This window comes from Pseudochaenichthys georgianus, chromosome 9 (assembly GCF_902827115.2).
Source record: "Pseudochaenichthys georgianus chromosome 9, fPseGeo1.2, whole genome shotgun sequence".
NCBI classification, from domain to species: domain Eukaryota; kingdom Metazoa; phylum Chordata; class Actinopteri; order Perciformes; family Channichthyidae; genus Pseudochaenichthys; species Pseudochaenichthys georgianus.
This window is the reverse complement of record NC_047511.1, coordinates 33,163,205-33,179,724: the sequence shown is the minus strand read 5'-3', so window position 1 is coordinate 33,179,724 and position 16,520 is coordinate 33,163,205. Positions and strand designations below refer to the sequence as shown.

At 43.0% G+C, this 16,520-nt stretch overlaps 1 protein-coding gene across 1 annotated transcript in view; it reads right to left on the bottom strand.

The window, feature by feature from the left end:
• ncor2 (nuclear receptor corepressor 2) overlaps window positions 1-16,520 on the bottom strand; it is a 73,034-nt gene that overhangs the window by 467 nt on the left and 56,047 nt on the right. The window contains exons 4-6 of the mRNA XM_071204296.1: window positions 10,296-10,473; window positions 5,725-5,907; window positions 1,365-1,478 (exon numbers count right to left, since the gene is read on the bottom strand). Coding sequence (XP_071060397.1) covers window positions 1,365-1,478; window positions 5,725-5,907; window positions 10,296-10,473 — 475 coding nt within the window. The remainder of the gene's footprint in view (window positions 1-1,364; window positions 1,479-5,724; window positions 5,908-10,295; window positions 10,474-16,520) is intronic.

Below are 16,520 nucleotides of genomic sequence, written 5' to 3'. Positions count from 1 at the left end.
GTAAGCCATGAGTCATTGTAATGACTTGAGTATTGTACAATGTCCTGCTGTTGCATTGAAGTTCCGTGGTTTAGCTGAGCCTGAAGGCAGTAGTGTTGAAAGTCATGAGGACACTCCCTGCGCTGCGGTATCTCCTTTACAGAGGTCTTCTCAGGGCATAATGCTGTTTATCTGGGGACATCTGTGCAACTGTTAAAGATTTAGTCTCTTGCTCAATGACACTTAAGCAGGGTGACTGTTTGCCAACACACAAACTACAGTAGGTTCTCAATTTTTAGCATATTTTCTCTACACACCACACTTCTGTGGGGGAAGAAAGTGCCTTGAATGTGTAAGAGAAGCTGTTCAAAACTTGCAAGAGTTGTTTCCTTTGAACTGTGAAGTTGTAACATTACTCCTCGTTTCCCATAGGAAGATTGTTCACAAAAACACGCGAATGGAGTTCCCTGCTTTAAATGCTAATTCCTTTCAAAAAGGAGACTTTTCACCACTAGGGGGACTGAGAGCACTGAGAATCACTTCATTATAAAAAGTGATCTGTACATAGCATTGCTGCAAATAATGCTGTTGTCAGTAGGACTCAGTCTGCGCTTACAAATGATCTCTTGTTTTTCTTTTTTGAAAGAATAATTAAGTTGCTTTACTTGCATAGGTTATACAAGACAAAGATGTTTGACATCATGTTTGTGTGTTTTTGTGTATACACATGTGATTCATCATGCCAGCAGTGTTGCCCTTTAGTAGCTTGTTCTCAAGGCAAGAGTCCTGCCTTCCCTGACAGTACAGAGGGGGAGGCTGAGGGAGGAGATGAATCCTCTGTGACACTCTGCTTTTGTTGACAGGGGCTTTTGAGGATTAACAAGGTAAACGGAAATGACAGAACACCAAGAAAAAAACATCCTCTGCAGGCAGACATCAATCTCTCCAGAGCTCAGTCTTTGGCTCAGAATTACATACACCACAAGAGTAATCCAACTGTTATCACTATTGTCCAACAAATGCAATGAAAGAAGTGTACGGTTTTACTCATGGTAAAATATCTCTGGTTTACTAAAAGCTGCATTTACCATCCTAATGTACAACTACTAGCATCTCTTTTCTTAAAATTAGATCCAATAAATAGCAGGCAACAGAGAAAATTCAGCGGCTGTCACAGCCTGACTTAGTTTAAATGTTATCTTGCATCATCTAAGTGGAGCAACAATGAAACCAAGCACCTAGCTCTCTCAGTCTGACATTCTCTTGTGGCACACTGCATATGTGATGCAAGTGAAACCACATTCAAATGCAAGGTCATTCGGTCCGGAGTGGTGGGCCACAGATTGAGTGTGTGGTGTGTTTGCATGCGTGTGTTTTGTACTGACCCTGTTCTCATCGTAGATGATCTGCACCAGGCTGCGGTGCTTGGCCTCGCTGGGTGGCGGTGAGACCGTCCGCTCTGGCTCGTGTGGCTTTGCAGCCTCCTCCTCCAGCTGGTGCTGTAGCACACACACATACAAACATAGAAGACAGTTAACACTTAACAAATCCAAAAAGGAACCCCATCTTCCAGGAAGACCTGTGGCTCACTAGTTCCTGTTGTGAGGTTAAAGAGTGTGTGTTACATCAACCGTCCCCACCCCCAGCCCTCCAGCAGGGATGAGACTAACCGTTCTATTAGCCGTAATAGCTATTAACTCCCGAGGGCATAGTTAATCAAAGAGTTACTACAACAGCCGGTAAACAAAAGCCAAGGCCCGCTGTGTGGCTGGAACATCCACGGAGAAATAATTAAGGGAGGGGGACAGAGAGGGAGAACGTTTAAGAGAAGTAAGGGAGGGAAATGTGGGGAATAAACACCAGACATATACTGGAAAACAGCAGAGTTGCTCTAATTAACAAACCAGCCTGGCATGCGGACAAATGTTATTTGGAGATTGTAGCCCAGAAACAGTTAATTTTAGTAATTACTGTCTACTGTGAACAAAGCAAAGAGACACTCAGCCAGTAAGTAATTTGTTTGGCAGAGCAAGCGGAGAGGAAGTAAAAGAGAAACTCTGGCAGGAGGAGATGACTTTATGTTCAACTGCCAATCATGTAGAGTTCAGTCATGGCTTCTTTGTCCATCAATCTTCTCTTAAAGGTGTACAGATCGAAGAGAGGAATCGCCATGTTTGAATCTCAAAGCACATTAACACACATCTTTGATAGCAGATTGTTGAGGAATTGAAAAGCATTGATGCAAGTGTCAAAACAACCGAGAAGCAGAGTGGCACTGCTATTAAAAAATGCATTCTATCCAGATGTTGAAATGGTGTTAACGGACTAGCAAAGATCATTAAAACGCTCCACTTAAGCACCTCAAAAATGAGTTTATGGAGGTAGGCTCTTCCTTTGCCTGTGATAATGACAATGATAATGTCAAATATTTAAACATTGTATTTTCAAATGCAACATGGAAATCAGCAGTTTCAAAATATGCTGCCGTTTGTAGCAAAAATGTGAATGTTTAACTTTTAACATTACTTATTTAAGCACTGCTACCGATCATAATAATGTGATCAACTTCATGTTTTTGAAAACCACTAGTAAATAAAACTATTTGAATGAGAGGAAGACCAAATTGACCTTTATTAAGTATATTTCTGTCCTGATCTTAAAAAAGAAAAACACAATCATTGAGAATTTAGCATAACTTTGAAAGCTACCACAAAACTACCAGCAAGAAAAAGCAGACAATAAATTGCATCTCAATTTGATAGAATATGTTTGTAGAAGGTCTCGAAGTTGCGTAGGAGGCAGAAGCTGAGTGTATTCAGCTGTAACTAGCTGCCTGGAGGCCGAGGCCGAGTGTCGCAGAGTGGCGTGCATATAGCTGATTTACAGTTAAGTCAGCCCCTCCCTCTCATCTCCTGTCAGAGGCTTCAGAAGGGGGCAAGGCGGCCTCCAGAGGAACCACATGAGAGCAGAGCAAGATGGATCATCATGTGCCACGAGAGGCCGGGATAAGCATCTGGTGAGGGGAAACGCAGACATTCCCATTGAGACCCCCCTTCCCTCTCCCAACCCACCGCGGAGTAAAATAAAATAAACCAGCCATCATGAGATTGGCTGACATGACACAGGCTGACAGTAACCTAAGCCCTAACCCCCGCCCTTTCACTAACACAACTCTTTAAATAAAGTTTTACCCTGCGACTTAATTTGTCCAGATGTTTTAATGCTTGAAGTGGGCCGGACTGTAACAAAAACAAAAACAAGTAAGGGGGGGGGGGGGGGGTTTGATTAAAGCTTGGAAGCAGCAGAGCTTAGCCTTGCAATAGTTTACAAATTCAACCCGAAGGTTGGAATCAGATACTTAGATTTATTTTGGTTCCCATTGCATCTTGGAAAAGTACCCAGATTAATAATATAATAAGTATTCATCAATGACTAGAAGCAATGTACAGAACTAATTACTGGACAAAAGAAATAACCACTTTTATCTTGTTATTATGTTATTTCTCCAACAAATTGTAAGGCACTTAAAGTAAAAATAACCACTCAAGTGTGTTTTTCTGAAGTTCAACATGGTCAGGCTTTTGTATTAAACCAACAGCTTTATAAAGCAATGAGGGAGGGGAGGTGACAATAGCATCATTTAATGATTAAGAATGATATCACTTGTATACTGTGAGATCACTGAGAACACATTTTTACATCAACCAAAAGCAATTTTTGCATGTTTTTTCTAATATTGAGTATGATAAACACAGTGCATGGTAGGGCTGCTCGATTATGGCAACAATCATAATCTCGATTATTTGGGTCAATAATTGTAATTGCGATTATTAAATGTGATTATTCATTGACTTTGAAAACATCCATTTATTGGAGGAAAAGATGTGAACAGTATGTTTTTAACAGTTGATTACCCTGAACTTTAAGTATAATTCAACTGAATTTTTTTTCAGTTGAATTATACTTAATGTTCAGGGTAATCAACTGTATAATAATAATAATAATAAAAAAATAATAATCGTTTTATTTCGATTACGTTGTTTTCGTAATCGTTGCAAGCCATAATCGTAATCGCGATTAATAATTAATAATAATAATTCCTTGCATTTATTATAGCGCTTTCTCCAGTGCTCAAAGCGCTTTACAGATACACATTACACACATATGTTTTATACATGCAATGGTTGCTCCCACAGGAGCAAGTTCAGGTGAAGTGTCTTGCCCAAGGACACACCGGCTTTACAGACGCAGCAGCGGCGGGTTTCACCCCTTGATCTGATGATCATTGCACAGCGCACTGCGTCACACCGTCCATCTTCACGCCTCGAAGTCATCGAGGCGCTTTTACAAGTACACATTAGTATTATACATGTACTGTGGACAATACCCACAGGAGCAAATCCGGGTGAAGTGTCTTGCCCAAGGACACAACGGCCTGACGCAGTGGCGGCGGGAGCGGGTTTCGAACTGGAGTTCCCCAGCACCCCCCTTGATCTGATGATCGGATGCACAGACCACTGCGCCACCCGTCCCTGACGATTAAAAGACGATTAATTGAGCAGCGCTAGAGCATGGTGGAGGAGGAAGTCGGGAGGAAAAGAGGAGCTCCAGCGTACAGATTCTCTACTAAACATGGCAGACTGCCAAAGGGAGACAGCAGGGATATGAGTGGTTTGGCAGTTACAAAACCTCAGTCATAATCTTCCTCCTCCACTGGGGAAGCTGTTATTTATAGCCTTATATATTGTAACCTACTTTTTCTCCTAAATAAAAAGCTGAGGAGAAAGGGAATGCAGCTGCTTGGGGGAGTGCGTGAACAGAATTGTGGAACATTGAACAAGAAACAGCTACAGATTTTGAACGAAGCGATTACAACACAGAAAAGTGTGTTTTAGACTGTATTGCACTGGTGCCAACTAGAGCCTGGCAGGGAAAGTCACTTTGGAAAACCACACGTGAACATTTAAAACAAGCCACACAATGCCTGTGAGAAAACTCAACAAAGATGCCAGCAGTGGCGAAAACATCTACAAGCATGACGGATAAATCAAAATGTGAGCAGAATACACATAAGAGACATCACAAAGTGGTGTCTACTCAAATGTCTTCAATGCCACAAAGAGTTTTCTACACACAGGCTTCACTTGGGCCGTCCGTATATTAACGGTATATTAGCGGCGGCATACCCCACAGGTATGTTTGGCGAACCATTACAGCTTATTTTCTTTTTTTTATAATAAGTCAGAGAAACCAAGGCTGCCGCAACACATTATGTTGTTGGTTTTCCTCATTAATGTTACAATAATTTAACCTCGACACATTCCTTATTAAATCAGAAATGTACATGATCTAGCCTGCAAGACCGTGTGCAAACCGTGCATGACTACTGTGAACACTGCATCAAAGTGTGTGTACTGTAGTACAGTCTATGCCACTACTCCTAAAAACACAAGCACTGTCCTGTGTCTGTCTTGCCATCGGCAGATAAGTGTTAAAGGGGTAAGCCCAAACTGTAGCTGGTAAAACAAGTACAATTTAGGGAAGAAATATACATTTGTCATTTAAATCAATTCCAACGCAAAATGCATTTAAAGCTGGCCAACACAGAACTCCTCCACAGAGATACACAAATCCAACTTTAAATGAGGGAAATAAGCAAGGAACACTTGAGATTCTGCAATCCCTCAACAGAGCATATCAATAAAAGGCAATATAATGTACGAGCAGATCCATAGGGGTGCTAACCTCTTTCTTGCGAAGCTTGCAGATCTGCTGCTCCACCATGGTGATCTCCCTGTCCACGCGGTCCATGTTCTGGATCAGCTCCTCCTTGGAGAACCGAGCTGGCACCAGATCCAAGTCGGGGTCCATATGGACCGGGCTCACAGGGGAGATCGGCTCCAGCTTCCCCATGGAACTCCCACGGTCCTACAGACGCACAGGGGTCAAGGGGACATGATTAGATGTAATAAAATGGATAACATTATGATCCATTTTACACAAAAAAAAATGCATCAACCAAACAAAATGGACATGTGTTATTAAAATCAGAAGGGAATGAGGCAAAGGGCAATATGTTCCATGTGGTATGCTATACAATGTTTATTCAAAACTGATTCTAATTAACTTGCTCATTGCACCCTCCTCTCCTGTCAAATACTTCCCTGTTTATCTCTGATTAAAAAGGCCTAGAGGTTACACTCCAAAAATAATAAACACAGTATGTGTATTCCTTGGTAATTCATTCTAATTCATTCGTAGTAGTGCCTCAGTGTCACTAGACCAAACTAATGGATTATGCTCAAAGAGCACTGGCAGCTGGCTCTTTTTAAGAGACTTTGTTTAAAATGTGAAATTTGAGGATGTAGGCAAGACTAAAGAATAGTACATGTCTGGCATAAAAATGTAAAGGTTTGTCGGTCACACAATACACTGCCTTGCTTTTAAACAGAGTAGCGATTTATCAAACCACTGATCCTCCAAGTACTCCAACGTTAAGGTAAACATTATCTGAGAATACAATCCTAATATTTAAATATCAAAACAATTCAAACAACTTTTTCCAAACTATTTTGAATGCATGTTGTGCTTTCAATAATCTGGAAACTGCTCAATGGAATCATATTGTTATAACGGCCTTCAGATAATGGCAGCAACCAATGGTTTTTCCCAAATGACTGAATACTTTATATAAAAGATTATTTCCTTGAGGAATCCCTTAGATGTTTGGTCAGTACAATGTCCACGGTGTAATTGTTTGCTCTATAAAACACATTGGATGTACATACAAATATAATCCATTTTTCTGCATGGTCACATTAGAAAGAAAAAAAAGAGAATAGCTTCTGGCATGGCTCAGTTTTTTATAAAATTACGTCCTTGAATGATCCATAGGATTTCATGGGCGTCATATGTAATGTAATTATTTCACTAAATCATTAGTTGCCAGTTTTCTATTGGCAAGGACATCAGTGTTGTTTTTGATTTACTGTTGCCATTTTGTTCTACTGCAAACTCAAGGACAGTTTAGTGCGTGCTAATGTTTAGAGGGTGTGTTTAACCATGAGGGATTTGATGGTACGTAGTAGTCTGCATTAAGGCGGTTTAGTTTTCCCTCTGGTCTTGTGCCCTACACTGTCCTCTGTACTTGTCAACAGTACAGCAGCACATCAACAGCTACTACACCTGTGACAGAGTGAAAAGGTCACAGGCCAATCGCTAAGCCCTTGGCCAGGCACAGCTTACATCTCTTAATGCCCTCGGCGACCCTGGTCACATTTAGAACATTGCTCTGAATGATGTCTCGGGCTGTGCATGCATCAGGGTTTTTTTAAATTACCCCTGGGTGTTGTAGCATGTCTGTGTAAATGTGTTCCGTTTCATAAGCACTAAGTCACGTAGTCTTAAGTGGATGCATTCCAGGCCACACTTAAATAAAACCGTAGACATCCTATTTTAATGCTAAGAGGTGCATCTAAGTTCACAATGGTCTCTCTCTTTCGGGCATCAGTCCCAACAGCTGGTGCACAAAACCGCTCAAACTGAGGTGACTGATTTGCTAAGGTTTAATGTTGAATCTAGTCATAAAATGCAATTCATATTAAACTGGGAAGAAAAACTGAAATAAAGAGTGAAACGTGTGTCAGTGGGGATCTATGGTGTAAACAAGATTACTTACTTGAGATTAACCAGTGTAAGTAGTATTGACGGCCTTGATAAAAATATTTGTTTTTGTTCTTTCTTTTTTTTTTTTATGTAGTTATTTGAGCCAATGACTGATTGTCAATTATATATGTCAAGTTGACAGATATGGATTACTGCTGTGCATTGGGTTTTGTCTTTCTTTTGCAACAAGAAGAGTCTTTGAGTGTTGTTTGGTGGCATATGACATGTCACTGCTGTCCTATGCTTTGCTTAACATAACATAACTACTTGAGATTTTTGTTCAAGCCAAAGCGAGTTGGTTGATGGCATGTTTCGTCTAGTGCCAATAAAGGTCATTGATTCAGATACAGAGCTGATTATATTAAGACTGAAAATGACAGCCGTCACAGAGTAATCTCTGGCTGTCAATGTGAGCAGCGACTTTAGTCTCAAGTGTAGTTCCATAGATTTCCATTTTACCACTGAATAAACAATTGTCTTTGGAATATTTATTTGTCATGTGTTTTTGTTTCACTGGTTCATGCTTTTTCTGAACCATAACATAAAATGTGTACGTGTAAAAAGAATCAAAACATATTGCCAACGTCAATACACCCTGTCGACCCATCAGAAAAATAATATTCAGCCCCCTGACTTATATATGCTTACACTAGTCTGATGTTTTCACTGTAAGACTCAAGTTAAAGTATGTGTCCAGGTCGTTGTTCAGTTATACAATCCTGCCGCAGAGCGTCCCTCCTGCCGGGCTGCTGACAGCGCTTTCAGCAAAACACTCAGTCACGCTGGACAGCAGTAGAGGAGGTTGTACATAAGTCTGGTTCAAAAGTAGTTTATCCGGCTTCATTGACAGTCAGCACTGCTCTCCGCTTTCCCTTACCCATCTCCACTTTCATCAGTTAGTTTTGTGGTTTGTTTGTTTAGAGACAAGGCTCGGTTTGTAAAGTTTAAAGTGCTACTCTTCTACTGCTCTGTGAACAATGACGCAGCAAATGAAAAAGTGCAGTTAATCGATTGCGAGTTGACTCAGGGTCATCTCAGCCAATGACTCGATTGATCAACTGATCGAGGGGAGTCCTTTACACCAATGCCGATAAGCTAATACTGACTATATGTCAGCCCTGCCTTTTTATTGGGCTGGGCTTTGATCTTGAGGGAGGGCCAGATATCTTACATAGGGACATTCAGACACAGGGTGTATTACTAGTCTACTTTGCTCACTCATTGAGCAATTTATTGTACCTTAAGGAAACTGTCACGTGCATGGACAATGTTTACGAGCACCTGTGTAAACAAGTATTGAATTCTAACCCTGTATAACCAAAATATCTGGATAACTGTACAATGGTGTACTCGAACAAAATGCCGTTCTTCCCTGATTCACCTTCCAAGTGAGTCATGATACAAGCATCAGCTTTGTTTTTAAACAACTGGCAACACTCCCTCTTTTATTGTTGGTCTTTGTCTCTTACTCCTCCCTTTCCCTTTTCACCTCTTTCTGTGCCTCTCTACACTCGCCCTTTGCCTTATATTCAGCTGGATCTTTCCTTCCATCCCCACTATCATTTGGTAGATTTGTTCCGTGCGGTGATTGCCTCTGACATGACTTATGTAATGGGTTTATGGCTCTCTCTGCTCTGAGGGGAATTACTGGCATTCCTGCTGGCTTAAGGGTCAATGTTTTTTTTCCCTGTACTCTCTGTTGTTGGTGTATCTATTTACCATTCCTTGGCTGTCTGCCTCCCCTGGCAGTTGGAAGCACTCTGTGTAATGTCAGGAACGCCTCCCCACCAGCAGCTCTACACTGCAAGCAAGCCTTTTTGATGTGCAGTTTCACACAGTTTCATCCTCGGTCGTTTGAAATCTAGGTCAGCTCAATTACTTATTAATTGCAGTTTCACAACTCCCTTATTCTCCTCACTGCGGCTCACAGAGCTGCAATGCAGAACCTGATTTTAGGACTTCTGCTGGGTTATATCCAAGAAAAGCCTGTGTGGCCTTTCAGGAGAATAGGAGGACTGATCAGAGAACAAAATATATTTTTATAATTAAGTTTGAATATTTTTGAGATAAAAAAGGGGTAACCATGTATAAGTCATATACATTTGAATCTTTCAACATCTTCTTGTAGATGTCCAACTTCTAAAAGCACCAACAATGGTGTCCTATAATATTGGTACATACTGACAAAAGTATTTCTTTCTATTCCATTTTGTTCTACTAATAGTAGGCAAAACATGACATGGAAATCCATTAAGAGACTTAGGAGGCAAATTTGGCTGGACGGATTGATGCAATTCCTGGCTAAAGAGAAACTGTTGATAAGATTTGGGGCTCATTCATAACATGTAGAGCAGTAGGATTTGCCTAATGCCTTACAGTGCTTATTTTTTTCTCTTTAGACTTTAGGGTGATTATTAAGATCCGATTTTGTTCCTCGTCAGCAGGTAAATGTTTAAATACAATAAATATGTCTGTAAAACAAAAAGTATCAATTCAAATGCTGATACACCCAGTCCTCTATTATCACACATTAACCATACATACCATTTCCAAGTCCAGCCAAGTACTTCATGTTTTTCAGAGTCACCATCGAGCTCTGATATACTGCGAACTGTCAATATTATACAGTGTATGTTATAGTGCCTACTGACCTTTGACATATCCTCAGCCCCTCCCATGGGTAATTGTGGGCGATGGGATGAAGGCCTCATCAGAGACTCCGGTCCCATCTCCAAGCGAGGTCGTTTGATCTCTGCATACTCCACCTCTGATTGGTTGGTAGGCTCTGGCAGGTAAATGTGCTCATAGCGAATATGCTGCTCTTGCCCTCTGCAAAATACAAACGTAGGAGATCAGAGAAAAGCATTTAAAGCAACTGAAAGACTAAGATGAACAGTAAGCTAGAGGCAGCCATTATTGAAAGAAAAAGTGATTAGTCTCTAATGTAACTGCTAATAAAAGAAACACACAAGTGTATTTTCTTTGATTGATGTTTCAAATGAGGTTTTTAGCCACACTAGTATTTTGCTATCTGAATTACAAAAAGACATTTGTGAAAAATGAACCCTTATGAGTATTAGGGATGGGAACGATTAAGCGAATATTCGAAATTATTCAGGTATTCCATGAGTTATGAATATTTTTATTGTAATTTTTTTACAATGCAGCAACTTTTTTGGCAGGGGTGCCCAAGTTGATTACATATTATCAAATGGAATAATTCAATGTATACGACAGTGCCATAGCTAAATGTGTTAGGTCTAAAGGTGTGTTTTGCTCCGCTCACCGGTCCCTCACAGCGGGCAGAGCTAACAACAGGATAACATTTATCCCACATTTTATTAATTTTTTATATGATATGTACATTTCGGTTAATCGGTTAACCGTTTTTTTGGGGGTCGAATATTCGAATATACATTTGCTTTCAAATTCCCATCCCTAATGAGTATGAGGCCATTTTAACCATTAGTGTTTCACCTGCATCATTGCACCTCGGGAAACATTGACTGACCAAATTCCCATTAGTCTTGGATGTATTATGAAGTTAATTCCAACATGACAATAAGTCCAATAGTGTTTTAGTCCATTTAAACTGATGAAGTCCCAAAGAGGAACAAACAGAAGGACTGTATGTGAAGTTTGACTATCCAATACAAGACCAGACCTCAGCATTGGAACAAATAAAGCGTTCCAAACTAAAAGCTGGATGCCAATAAACAAAGCAAGTCAAATCAATGGAAAAAAGATAAAAAATAAACTTTCAAATCATATGTCAAGTCAAAAAGGAGCTGACAGAAGGCAACAATAAGTGAGACAATACTGATCTTCTCAGCGAAAGGCAAGGCTTGGAGCATTTTTTGTTTTAACATGTTGGCATAACCTAATCCCATTAATACAGGTTAACAACACAAAGAACATTTGTATAAAAGCCCAAGATGATAGATACAGGTGGAGATCAGGCAACACTTGGTCTTTACCATTGTTTTCAAGGCACAAACCATCGCCAGCTGGCTTGATTTGGTTCAAAATGTATAATAAAGTAATCCAGGGCTCGAGCTTAAGGACGTCCCGCCGTCGAAAAAAATGGTGTCGGGGAGGATAAAAAATAATTTTGGGACGAATTTGGGACGAGAGTTAAAATAAAAATACCCTGCTAACTCTACTACAAACGGCGATGAAAATGAAACCGACTGCACGTTTTGTGTAGCACACAGTTATTAAACCTCCTTGTCAACATAAACACACAAAACATTTAGCAACCCGCGAAATACACACACACACACACACACACACACACACACACACACACACACACACACACACACACACACACACACACACACACACACACACACACACACACACACACACACACACACACACACACACACACACACACACACACACACACACACACACACACACACACACACACACACACACACACACACACACACACACACACACACACACACACACACACAGACAGACAGACAGACAGACAGACAGACAGACAGACAGACAGACAGACAGACAGACAGACAGACAGACAGTACGTAGCTACAGCTGTGCCCGCAAATTCCTGGCCCGCATGCGGGTCTAGCTATGTACTGAGTGTGTGCAGCGCCATATATCTATTATATGGCTCAGAGTGTGTGTATTTCGTGGGTTGAGTGATGTACAATGACAATGGCAACCCGTGGAGGAATTCTGAAATGTTTTACCGTTAATCACAAAAACGCACAGCAGAACCAGACCCTGGAGCGCCGGCCTCTTTATTTACTTACTCCTCTTCACCCCTATGGGTAATAAGGCTGAGATGAGAACCCTCCATCGTATTTAGTCCTTAGCAATATGCTGCGCCTCTCCCCATGTAAGGATGGGTACCGAGCCCCGGTATTAAACGGGCCCCAGGCCGGAATTATTAAAGACAGTGGTAACGTTAAGCTCCGACGTTATCGGACTTTTTATCGGTACTGGAGACATTTAAAAAATATATGTCATATGTATTATTGATACATAAAGATTATATCGCAGTTTTAGTTTCGCCAACTCCGTTTCTAATATGCAATATTAAGACTACAACATGCGTCTATGATGTATTTTCAAGCTTTCCAATCCAGACGAGATCACTCTCTCCCGTCTGTGTGCGAGGGGGGCGGGGACGTTTGTAAAGTTCTCCTGACTGTCATCCTGGTTAGTGGTTACTCTAGGTTCTGTCTTCAGGACAGTGTTGGATTTTTTTGTTAATTGGATGGGACTTGATTGGATTCAATATTAGAGTAATTTTCTCGTTTGTGTGTTTGTTTAAATATATTTGGCCTTTGTTTATGTGATTGACTGATTTACTCAAATAAAAAGGTTGATGAATTATCATCTAATGATTTGTATGATGTTTTATTTATGTTAAAGGTCACTTTGAATGATTTTAACTAATGATAATGTAGAAAAACCATAGATTACTTACGAGTCAGGGTTTGCAGGCCCGTTGGTGCCTGCAAACCCTGACTCGTATAAGCCAGAGCAATCGCTTCCACAATCCAGTGGGAGAGCCGTTGCCTGGTAACGGGCTTGCCCTTCTGAGGGTTAGCCCAGGATATAAAGAGTTGGTCATTACAACGAAACTCTTTTGACCTGTCCATATAGGTGCGTAAAGCACGAACTGGACACAGCAAATTCAGCCGCTGTTCCTCAGAGGAACACAGCGGCAGAGGAAATGCCACAATGCCAACCACCTTAGGTATAAAGGCAGGGTTGTGCTTCAGCAACACTCTCGTTTTGAGTGCACGAAGGATGTACAGAGAGCGCATGAATGTCACTGACTCGCTTGGCAGATGCCAGAGCCAGTAACAGCACTGTCTTCAGTGACAGGTGTTTCATGTCAGCTTCTTCCAGGGGTTCAAATGGAGGTCGAGTGAGCCCATTTAAAACCACTGCCAAGTCCCATAAGGGCACCAGTGACCTGGAAACAGGGAGGAGCCTGCGAGCCCCTTTCATAAAACGGCAGACCAAAGGATGTCGGCTAGCCGTCTTTCCCTCAAAGCCCACATGGCATGCAGCAATAGCAGCCAGGTACACTTTGATCGTAGAGAAAGCTCTGTGTTTATCAATCAAGTCCTGTAGAAATGATAAAATCATCCCGACAGGACATTGAAAAGAGATGTGTCCTTTTTGAAGGCACCACTCCTCAAACACCCTCCACTTACAGTCATAGGGAGACCTGGTGGAGGAAGCTCTTGCACTCTGAATAGTGTTTATCACCTTCGGAGGGAGACCCACTGTATTCCGATTGTACCACTCACGGGCCAGGCCCATAGTGCCAAGCGCTCTGGGTGTGGGTGAAAGATCGCCCCCCCCGCCTGAGATAGTATGTCCCTGCGTAGTGGGAGCTGCCACGGCTGCCCGCACAGCAGCTGATATATCTCTGCCAGCCAGTACATTGCAGGCCAGTGCGGAGCTATCAGGATAAGTGTGTGGCGTTGTTCTCTCACTCTAGCCAGAGTAGGCGGTATCAGAGCCAGGGGTGGGAACGCGTACAGAAGGACCGGAGGCCAAACGTGCGCGAGCGCGTCCACGCCTAACGGTGCGTTTAAATCGCGCATTGAAAAGAACAGCTGACATTGAGCATTTTCTTTTGATGCGAACAGATCTACCGCGGCTCGGCCGTAACGCACCCACAGCTGACTCACAATCATTGGATGTAGAGTCCAGTCTGCATATAGTGGTGCACCTCTGGACAGCAGATCCGCCCCGAGGTTCATCACTCCTGGTACGTGCGTCGTTCTCAGAGAGAGGAGACGTCCGCAGCTCCATAAGATCAGTTTGCGTGCCAGCATGTGTAACTGGAGACAACGCAAACCCCCTTGGCGGTTTATATACGATATTGTGGTCGTGTTGTCTGTCCTCACGAGGACATGATGTCCTCTGAGAAAAGGCAGAAAGCGTTTCAGGGTGAGGAACACCGCTAAAAGCTCCAGATAATTTATGTGTGACCGTTGGAGGTCTCTGCTCCAGAGACCCCTCACAGGTTGACCTTCGTATATACCCCCCCAGCCCGTCAGACATGTGTCTGTGGTGACCACCTTCCGCGATAGGACAGCACCCATAGGTACGCCCCGTACTAGAAAAGTCGGGTGTAGCCAGTGGCACAGAGCCATTACGCATTTCATAGTGACCATCACTCTCCGCGCGCCATGACACGCGGGGTCCAATCTGAGGGCAGCTACCCAGTGCTGAAACTCCCTCATGTGTAAGCGTCCCAGTCGTACCACCAGAATGGCTGACGCCATGAGCTCCAGCAACCGCAGACATGATCTGAAGAGAACATATTTGCGTGGCTGGAAATGAGCGAGGCAAGCCCAGAAGGCTTTCACTCTCTCTACTGACAAGCGGGCTGTAAAGGACACCGAATTCAGGCGTAGGCCCAGGAAGAGTACAGTCTGGGCTGGAGACAACATGCTCTTTTCTGTGTTTATTACAAAACCAGGTCGAGCAGGTGTTTTACGAGGGCATTCGTCTGCGTAATATCCTCTTGCTCCGACTGTGAGAGAAGGAGCCAATCGTCCAGATAAGTTGCCAGGCGAATACCCTGTTGTCTCAACGGGGCTATCGCGGCTTCCGTACACCGTACAAACACTCACGGGCTAAGAGACAGACCGAAGGGAAGTACTCTGTACTCGTAACAGACACCCTGAAAGGCGAACCTCAGATATTTCCTGTGTGGGTAATATACTGGGATGTGGAAATACGCGTTTTTCAGGTCGACTGATGTGAACCAGTCGTTTTGGCGTACGAGAAGCAACAGAGATGTGTGAGTGAGCATTCTGAATTTGTATCTTTTGAGATATTTGTTCAGAGCTCTCAAATCTAGTATAGGCCGAATTCCGTTCCCTCCCCGTTTGGGAACGAGGAAATACTTGGAATAAAAGCCGCTCTGACTCTGTTCGGCGGTATTATCGATATAGCCTTCTTTTCTAGCAGCGAGAAAATCTCTTGCTCTAGAATATGGGCCGACTCTCCCCGGGCCTGTGAAAACAGAATGCCCGAGAAGTGAGGGGGGGTGACAGCGAATTGGAGCCTGTAGCCCTGTGTTACCGTCTTGAAAACCCAAGCAGAATCTGTGAGTATCCTCCACTTGTCACTTCTCAAAGCGAGCGGAGATGTCACAGCTCTGTCGTCTGCCCTCAGTGTCTCTATTTGTTGTGTTATGGGGCCCTCTAGTGTCTGAACACGGTGGTACCCCAGGTTGACAACCCCGGCCGACACTGCGCATGCGCGTGGCGGTGGTGCCTTCACAATCCCGTCTATTGTCCGCCTTTTGAGAGAGGCCGTAGCCGCTCTCAAAAGAGGGGGAGACGACAGACTGTTTATTGTTTTTATTGTTTTTATTTTCATTTTTATTGACTGCGCCCTTGGCTTCAAGCCTGGAAACGACAGTGGAAAATTATTTATTTTGAAACAACAATGATGACATGTGTTTGTGTGACTTAAACAGGCAGCGGAACTTGCTGTCTTTGATGTTAAGTCCATTTCCCTGATGGCGCGAACTTGAGGATGACGTTTTGGCATCACTCGAGGCGGCGGGAAGATGGGGGCAAGGCGGCACCCCGAAAACACATGAGCATCCAACACTGGAACGTGCTCTGGAGCTGGGGAACAGGGAACTAACAGCTCCTTCATCGAGGAGAGGAGGCTGTCAGGCCGCCCGCTTCTTCTTCCTCGCCTGGTGGCTGAAAACCTGGGTCGGCTGCGCCTGAGCGGCCGCTGCCGGGACCGGAGATTTTCTTGGCCAGCTCCCTCTTACCTCGTGCCTGGGCTGGGGACCCGGGACGGGCCGCGGTCTCTGCTGCTTTGGTATTTTGAACCGGGCAGGACGT